Source organism: Ixodes scapularis, unplaced genomic scaffold (genome assembly GCF_016920785.2).
Source record: "Ixodes scapularis isolate PalLabHiFi unplaced genomic scaffold, ASM1692078v2 PGA_scaffold2__306_contigs__length_199485367, whole genome shotgun sequence".
NCBI lineage: Eukaryota > Metazoa > Arthropoda > Arachnida > Ixodida > Ixodidae > Ixodes > Ixodes scapularis.
Window position 1 is genome coordinate 172,452,003 of NW_024609857.1, and position 9,719 is coordinate 172,461,721.

The window sequence follows — 9,719 nt, forward strand, 5'->3', positions numbered from 1 at the left end:
AAAAGGTTTGGGCAGCTGATCTACGAGGCCTTGGAGTTCATGGAGATGCAATGGACTGTTAGGTGGAAGGTAGAGCGATACAATGGTGATGAGGCGATCAAAGAGGACACGAACTGCCACTGCCTCAAGTGGTGTTTGAAGAGGTACTTGAGCACACACCACTCCATTTTGCACTACCACTGCAACACCACCGGAAGGAGTGGGGGAAAGGCGATCCTTCCTAAAAACTTGGTGACGACGTAAGATCTGTGTATGATTGTCATTGAGATGAGTTTCCTGTAAACAGAGCGCCACGGGACGGAGCTCATCAAGAAACGTGTTCACGTCATCAATATTACGAAGAAGGCCGCGACAGTTCCATTGCATGACGCCCATATGTTTACTCATAGCAATAAAAAGGTAAAAATAAAAAATAGACTAAAAAAACAGGACGAAACATAAGATGACATCACTATGGTTTAAAATCAATTTTTACACGTGGAGCGTTTTTCTTTTTCGACGTATCTGCCTGCCTCCCAGTGGGGTCACTGGGGGCAGAGAAAGAAAACACCGATCCTGAGGAGGGAACCTCCTCGTCGGATCTGGGCCCACTCTCGTCCATGGGCTCCTCATGCGTCGCCGACGGCCGCCCCTGGGGGGTCGACTGCCGTGACGGCTCACCAGGTCTATTCGGGCCAGAGGTACGGGGTGGCCGGCCCCGACCAGGGGGGGCCTTCCCCTGCTCTGAAGTGGATGCTAGTGAGCCAGCATCCACCCTGGGCTTGGGACCCGGTGCCACTGGCACCGCCCCTGTGGGTTTAGGAGGGGACTTCAACGAGAGCCGCAGATCATCCGGAGAGGTCTGGGTTCCCGTCGATGCCGTCACTGGTCGTGCCGGTCCCCTGCGCACGACCTCGGCATATCCACCCTTTGATAAGAAAGAAAATCGTTTCTTTGCTTCTACGTATGATATGTTTTCTTTGGCTTTCAGCGTCAGTATTTCTTTTTCTTGTTTCCAAAGAGGGCAGGAACGCGAGTATGAAGGGTGGTTACCTTCGCAGTTCGCACATTTTGGCTCATTGTCACAGTTGTCGGCAACATGTTCTTTGCTTGAGCACTTAGCACATGTGTCGGCCCCCCGACAGCTACGTGACCCATGGCCGAACCGCTGGCACTTGAAGCACCGTTGGGGGTTTGGCACGTAGGGTCGGACTCTGCACTGTAGGTAGCCTGCCTTTACAGTCGCAGGGAGAGTGGTGCTGTCAAAGGTTAGGATGATGTGCTTTGTTTTCCGTTCGCTGCCATCACGACGAATATTGATTCGTCGCGCAGCAACAACTCCTTGGCTAGAGAGCCCCTCCACTAACTCTGCGTCTGATGTGTCTAGCAGGTCGTCCTCGGAAATAACTCCTTGGACAGTGTTCAGTTTGCGGTGCGGAGAAACAGTGACTTTGTAGTCCGAAACCGAGTTGAGAGCCAGGAGGGCATCACTCTGCTGTTTTGTATTGATCTCTACAAGGAGGTCTCCGGATGCCATTTTCTTCGCATGAAAGTTCTGACCAACAACGCCTTCTAGTACCTTGGCTACAAGGAAGGGGGACAGTTTGCTCAGAGGCTTTTCACTTTCAGAATGTAAAACTAGAAATCTCGGAAACTTTTCGGAAACAAGAGACATTTCAAATTGAAACGGTACTTCGGTGCGGGTCCTTTTCAGGGCCCGATCAGGAGGTTTTTTAGTTTGAGAACCCATATAGATGGGAAGGAGTTTCAGTGCCCGGGTGCACCGCCCACCACGGAGCCCAACGAGGGGGTAGGTAATGTGCCATAACAAGAAAGGCTTGGCTGACACAATTACTCTACCAGTGCTGCCCGGGCACTATAACCGAGTGTGGATGCAGGGACAGGACCTGTTTCCACTCAAGGTTAGCCCTTGCCGCCTAAGAAGGTGAAAAAGGAAGGAAGAGAGTGTAGAAGAAAAGAGAAAGAGGTGGAAGGAAAAGTGAAAGAAGGAAGAAGAGGGCAGAAGAGGCGACTGACTGAATCATCCTGGTCGGGCCAAGCCAGGACACCCGTCTACGAGAAGCAGGGGTCGAAGCGGTGTATTGCCTCACCCGGGGGGCCCCGAAGGGTCCAAACATACCCCGGGCTCAGCTCAACCACCAGGGTCCCCTTTTCCCCGGACACGGGTACGCCACGCACAGCCAGACGTGGGTGGGCGAACCCACATGGCTCGAGGTTCGTAGTGACGCCACTCACCAAGCACCTACAAAAGTAGGTGCCCCCTGCGTGCGGGTATGGTGGCCCACGTGGCTGGGGTCCGTGGTGACGCTACTCACCAAGCACCTAGCACCTAAGGTGCAGGCGCCCCCTGCGGAGCTCGGGGTCCGTGGAGACGCCACTCTCCAAACACCTGCTTTCACAGGTGCCCCCTGCGGGGGCATATTTTGCGATAATACTTAGAGAAAAGATGCGAACATACCTGTAGATGTTAAAAAACATAATTTCAAAAATGTGATTTTTTTTCCTTTTTTTTCGTTTTAAGGAGCCGTGTCCCCCCTTAAATCAATGCTTGATTTCTGCTGTTTGGACCACTTGACCATAGTCCACTGCGCTGCCCCAAAGCTCCCTTGTGATGTGCTTTATACGAAAATTACAGCAGCCCATTTTTTTCGTATTAGCTGCTGCATTGTCGCACCATGCTTGGCAGAGCTTTACTTTTTATATTTTCGTGGGCAAAGGGCACTGAGCGCTGGCATCTCCCAAGGAAATATTTGCTTGTGTTTCAGGTGCCCAGCTGCGGATCATCCACCTGCTAGTGGAACTCCGCCACCAGAACCGTGAGATGCAGCAGGAGACTATGCAGCTGAGGCTGGATGTCCAGCAGCTGTCGGACCAAATAGCAGCTCTAGAGCTGCCAACGGGGCAAGCTGTACCGATCCCGACGGCTGCGATTCTTTCACGGGAACTTCCGAGGCTGCCAGCCAGCACCCTGGAGGAGCTGGAAGCAGCGGAGGCAGCCATCCACGACGAGGCTGTAGCCACAGTATTGGTAATAACAACTTCTTGATTCTCTCTATCCCCATCTTGTATTGCTATGCGCTGTTACACACTATCCTTGATTTTTAAATTGTACACCTACTGTACAATACTGAGGAAGCGCCCGCCTCTTTTTTGCTGAAGAAATGATTAAAGGGCAACACCGCTCAATTCCGAAAAATTTAGGCTTACATGTGATTCCATTTCACAAAGCACTACTAAACAGCTCTACGTCTTCGGATTCGGGAAATGTGAAATAATATTTGTGTAATCTTAATTTAAACATCAGCTGAAACCGAAACTTCGGTTGTGTCAGGCAACATTGGCCGCGGGTCGTCAGAGTCATGGCCACGTCACGTCGAACCACGTGGTCTTGTGCCGTTCGTGGGGGCGAGGAACAGGACCCGCGACGTGGACAGGTCGCTTCAAATGGCGTGGACGGTGACGGCCCGGGGGAGAGGGAGAAGGGGAGAAGACGAAAAAGGAGAAGGGGAGCGGAGAAACAGACCGATAAGCGCGCCGGGCAGCGCAAACTAGCGCATCCGCGTTACGATGATCACGTGGACGCCGTCGAGCCAACACCGGGAGGAGAAACTCATGACGTCATCGTTCAATTCCGCTCCGAGAAGTAAAAACAAACAAAACGTGAGAATGACGTAGACATGCCTCTGACGTAGTGGCTCATCGTTGGCCGCTCCAACTCCGTCGCATTGACTGCGCTGACGATTGCGCCTCACGTCGCACGCTAGAGTTGGCAGATTTTTTCGACTTGGCTCATTTGAAAGTTCGCTGGCCAGTTTATTAAATATAGAGACGAAATTAGATCGTAATATTTGACATGGCGTCTTCCTATATGATACCGAAGAGGGCTGCATAGTTTTCTAAATATCAAAAATGAAGCGGAGTTGCCTTTTAAACTTGGTATGGGCGCTTTATCTGTCCAAGCGGTTAAAACCAAGATGGCAGCTACTGAGGCGCAGTGAATGGGGGAAGAAAGCATTTTTTTTTAAATGACAAATGATTGGTGGACAGTACTCTACCATATTTACTTGCATACTCAATGCACTCGCATAATTAATGCACCCCCAACTTGAGCTTCAAAAAAGTTGTTTTTCTCCTGTACGCATTTAACACATCCACAATATACGAAGGAAGCAACAGGATGCCACAGTGGTGCATGCCGCGTGCAGCAACAAAGCCGTCATATAAAAAGAAAGCCCGACAGCAGCCCAGAATTGCCAGGCCCCTCAAAAATGCAAGTGGAGGATGTGCTGACAAGAAGGAAAGCATGCGCAAATCTCGTTGATTGTGAAGACAGGATGTCACGGGAACTATGGAAGCACACGCTTCGACAGCTTCGATCCTGTGCTTGTAATCGCCGAGAGCGACTGAGTGTGTTCCGGATTTCGACATTCAGCCTGGTTTTCGATGATGTGCTTTGCACAACTAACATGTTCCGGATTGGAGATTCTGCACGGTTTTCATTAGCGCTGCAGTGGCTACAGCCAAAGTTGTATCTACTGTAAAATACCGAGTAAGCCCCCATTTCCTAACAAGTGCCCACTACTAACATTGCAATTTTCCCAAGGGCCGTGGCCCGCGCGCGTGGAATTGTGGGAGAGGCTGCTCTGCCTTGAGATCGCAGTACCTTGTCGCTTGTCTCCTCTTAATCCTCTGTTTTTCGATTCCATTACCTATTTTTATCTATTCCAGTGTATTTTTTATTGCTTTTAAGTGTTTCTATTCTCTTCTGCGCATGATACTTGTATATATATAGTATTCGTGTCTTTATTTTGCCTTTTTCGACGGGAGTGCCGACGAACAACACGCCGCTTCGCACGTCGTTCCAGGGTGAGTTTTACCGTTGCTACCGATTCCTATCGCGCTGTTAGCTGTTCATTTGACCCGCGTGCGTGCGGTCGAGAGGAGCTGTTTGTGAACACCCGCGCAGATGTCGTAGGGGTAGGCAGAGCTCTGAATCAACATCTTGGGACACCGCGCGAACAACAGACGCGGGCGATGAAGAAACACTCTGGACAAGCGCTGACTATCAACTGAAATATTTTAATAGGAAAACTCATAAAAACGACCATTCATCTTTTGCAGTTCACCCACCCGTCTGCGTATTACACGACACTTTCGACTCTAACGTCGCGATTGTTGATTCAGAGTTCTGCCTACCCCTATGACATGTACGCGGGTTAAATGAACCAAAATGAACAGTTAACAGCGCGATAGGAATCTGTAGCAACAGTAGTACTCACCCGGGTAACGACACGCGAGCAGCGTGTTGTCCGTTGGCACTCCCGTCGAAAAAGGGAACAAAGACACAAATACTGTATATATAACAGAAATATTGCGTGGAGAAGAGAATAGAAACACAAGCAATAAAAAATACACTGGAATAGATAAAAAATGGGTAATGGAATCGAAAAACACAGGATTAAGAGGAGACAAGGCAACGCCATCTCAAGGCACAGTGGCCAGGCGAGGGACAACCTCTCCCCATAATTCCTCGCGCGCGGACCTGGGCGCTTGGGAAAATTGCAAATCGTCTATTTGGAACTTGTGTTTTAAGACACATACTTCGTTTACTTTCCTAAGCCACAAACATGTGCGTGCTGGCATGTGGAAATTCCGTGCTGGGATATGGATTTGAAGACATGCAAAGGTGTATGATTCCTGTACTAATTTTAGCTTCTTTTGTCATTTTTCATGTTTTGCAGAAGGAGCAGCTTCTCAGAATTGGAGGGAGAACACTGCTGGAAACGACAGCAAACATCATGAAAGGTTTAATGGGCCACTCTGTCCAAGTGCTATTTTCACTGTACGGGCGGAAAGGGAAGAGGCCATTTAACAGCATGCAGCTGTGCAGAGTTGCAATTAGTAATATATTTCTAAATTTTGATCTGCAAACTTAATTCATCATTTACTGCTAGTGGCAGGCAGTGTGCTTTGCTATAGTCATTACAGCTTAAGTATTCGATGACATAGTGGACTCGAAGCATTATGCACCTGTTTTGAGTGTCTCAATCTTGTGTCAAAAAAAAATAGTTCGCTATGGCACGGACCCTTTTTTTTTCCAGGATAAGGGCTTAGTTCGAAGACTATCTTTTTTATTAAAATGGTCGCTGGCACGTCATGCTTCAGCAATATTAATGTAATGGCACCACAAATGACCATATATCTCAATGTCAGTGAGTTGTTTTGAAGCATAAACAGGACCCATTTCATGACAACTCGTTCTGCATGTGGAAGAATATTACTTTGAAAACATGATTTAAGTAAATAACTACAGACAGCAGAGAAGCAAGCAAAATCCAGTCGGGTGGCCTCGAAATTTATTTGAGCCTACCACGCAGGTACCACTCCGGTGGTGATAACCACAGTATTTTCGCAATGTCCCACTGATGCCGCCACAATTTTTAGACAACTTGAATCGGGGTCTAGTAGACAATGAAGAGCCTAGCGTGGACTTTGAATAATTCAGTGGCAATGCTACTGCTCCAATCTTGCAGCACTGCAAAAAGCTATCCAGAAGAAAAGGGTATACCATCAGGACATACACTCGAGCAGAGAGAACAAAAATCCCTGCGAGAAGTCACTAGTTTGCTGGGTACATCTGTAATACTGAAAGAGTTGATATTAAGAATTGCGTTGGGGTTGAGTCGCTGATTTCTTAAGCTGTAACTGACGAATTAGAAGTAGTTGTCAATTTTGTCTTGAAAGTTAGGTGTCTGCTTGCAGATGCCATCTGCGAGAAGCAGGCCGTGGATAGGACGACGGCTCTGGCGGTCATCGGCAAGTGGCTGCCCGGGTCTGTGGACCGGGGCGGTGGAAGGAAAAGGAGATTTGCGGCAATGATTGCCGAACCCTCCGCCCAGCTCTCCGCCCAGCTCTCCGCCCAGCCCTCTGCCCAGCCTCCTGCAGAGCCTGCTGCTGACCCTGCCTAGGTCGCCCTGGTTGCGCAATTTTTCAATCTATTTATTTTATTTAAATAAATTACGAACTCTGAAACGTTTTGAATAATTCATTTGCATGCTTTAATGATTTCTAAAGTGTCCACATACAGTAAATTTGCTGCATTTATTAGATTGGTATTATCAGAAAGAAAACAGTTGCAGCACTGGGTGAAAAATGGCATTCAATGATGGCATAGCCAATGGATGCAAAAAATAGCCAGTGTATTAGACTGGATGCCAATATAGGAATAGCCAATATTTAAGCCAATATTGGAAGAACCAGTGTGTAAGGCACTGGATGCCGATGTTGGTTCAGCCAACGGTGAAACCTCTTATGCCAATATTGGATAAAAATGCGCAAACCACGTTGGTCCAACGTAGGTTAGAACGTTGGCAAACCAGTGGTCCAACATTAGCACCAATGTTGGACCGCCATTGGATCGGGTGGCGTTTTCGAAAATGCCAACGTCAGACCAATATTGGAACCATTTTTTGCCAACATTGGGCCAATGGGGGTCCAACGCTGGTGTGCTGCCTGGGGTGTATCTGAGATACTTCATGCGAAAGGGCTAAACCTTGACATATCGCAGCTCAGCAGGGATAAGAGAAGAAAACGACTGCATATGCAAACTGGCATCTACATAAAACCTTCCGAAAAATTTCTGAAAAATGGCTCTAAGGCCTGCTATGTCCCATTCAATGCCTTGCTCCAAAATCTTGTCAAGCTCCCTGTGACGGCCAAGTACCTGCAGCAGCCTTGCTTCCCGCTCTAGTGATGGGTTTCTTAGAGACTTTTGCGATGGCATGAGGTTTAGCACCCATACCGTCTTAACAGATCAGAGAAATTAAGTGGCCATTCTGCTCTACTCTGACGATATTGAGCTTGCCAATCCTTTAGGCATGAAAAGAGGCACTCGTAGGAAACTTACAGTCTTTTAGAACGCAGCTCTTAGGGGCCCATTTCCAGCCTGAGCGGCGTCGCCGTTGGCGTCGGCGTAACCGCGCCCCTCCCCCTCCTCCTCCTTCTCCCCTCCTCCCCCTCCTCCTCTCCTCCTCCCCTCATTTAGTATGGTCCGAGGGGGTCACGTGACCTCGGGGGGAGGGGGTCACATGACCCGTTTCCAGCCTGTGCGGCGTCGGCGTCGCCGTCGGCGTAAAAGCGCCCCTCCCCCTCCTCCTCCTCCTCCTCCCCTTATAAGAGCGCAGCTCTTAGGGGCCCGTTTCCAGCCTGAGCGGCGTCGGCGTCGCCGTCGGCGTAACCGGGGGGGGGGGCTCACGTGACCCCCCCAGGTCACGTGACCCCCTCCGCCGAGATCACGTGACCCCCCCAGGGTCATGTGACTACCCGCAGGCGACGTGACTCCCCTCAGTACCCTTCCCTACTCCTCCTCAAGAGCTGCGCTCCAATTCGGCGTTACAGGGATTTGTAAACGGCTTTCATTTTATGTTACGTTTGCAAACTTTCCTCCTTCGAAACGACCATTATTGCTTAATTCAATGTTTCTTCTTGCTTTGGGCAACTCAAATGACCTCAAAAGTGTAGAAGCAAAAGACAGAATTGCTGGAAGAGTTCATTTCAACAGTAAATTAATTATCACCTCTTGGGATTCAACTAAAAGTCGAAGGGAAACAAGTTAACATTTGTGGGTGTCTGCTCGCATTCTTGGGAGACAACCTTGCATGCCATAGCATTGCAGGGAAGAGTTCTTTTCCCATAACGTCCGCTATGGTTGTCACCGCTGCACTTTGCGCAGCTGTGATTTTCCAAAAGTAATCTGCATGCCGAATGTCCCTTCAGAACGGACAGCGGAATTGAGGAGCAGGTGCAAGAGCTGCTGCACACAAAAAAGTGACAGAGAAAAGTGAGCTGTCAGCCTCTTACGGCATCAAAAGGTCATCCATTCTGAGTCTCGTTAATGACTTTTCATTAACAGTGGGCTCCCTTTTTGACCCGATGAATGCTTTACTAGAAGGTGTAGTTACAAATGAAATTACTTTGTTTTTACAACAGTAAATTCACAATCTGCACAATTTTACAAGGAGGCAACTAAATGATGCTTTGAGCCCCTTTCAGTTTACAGGGCAGTCAGCTCCAGCGACCACCCCCGTCCCTTTGATGCCAGACTAAATTTCGTGACACCTGCAAGTGCTACGTCTGTTTTAATATTGCATCTGCCACTCATGATGGAGGGTACTGGCACTGTTCGGGACCTCGGGCCAACATTTGAGTGTTTGGTGCTGCTTGACCAGATCACACAGCTTGTGATGACTCCAGTTGTGAGCACTGAGGCTTTGGGTGACCTAGAAGCTACAGCTATTAGACACCAGAGATTGTATTTAACGTTCTATGGCGGAAAAGCACTAACGCCAAAACTTTATATGCTGGTACATATAGTTGAGCAGATCAAACTGCACGGACCTGGCCACCACCATTGGACAATAAGGTGCGAGGGAAAGAATGCACAACCAAAGTAAAAAAAAAAAACTTTTTAACTTCAAAAATGTGTCGCTCACTGTGAGTTCTTTCAAGTAAAACTCTCTTATGGCATGTGGCATGGCGATGGTAACACAAAGTACGGCTTTCTTGAAAGCTCGAGTGAAGACAGAAAAGGTGTGCCTTATTCCCTCACTCCTGCTTTTGTCCATGCAGGTCTTCCAGCGTGTACAGTTGGCTTCGTTGGCTTGTCGTTAACATCTTGCACGTGTGACAATGTTCTGCTCAAGGTGGACGATGTTATGATG

At 48.6% G+C, this 9,719-nt stretch overlaps 1 protein-coding gene across 1 annotated transcript; it reads left to right on the plus strand.

Moving 5' to 3' along the window:
* Positions 1-2,433: 2,433 nt before the first annotated feature.
* Positions 2,434-7,750, plus strand: LOC121836660. The gene is made up of 4 exons (XM_042291620.1): positions 2,434-3,028; positions 5,742-5,805; positions 6,763-6,893; positions 7,568-7,750. Exons 1-4 carry the CDS (start codon positions 2,822-2,824, stop codon positions 7,748-7,750), a joined length of 585 nt encoding a protein of 194 aa, XP_042147554.1. The 5' UTR covers positions 2,434-2,821.
* The last annotated feature ends 1,969 nt before the right edge of the window (positions 7,751-9,719 follow it).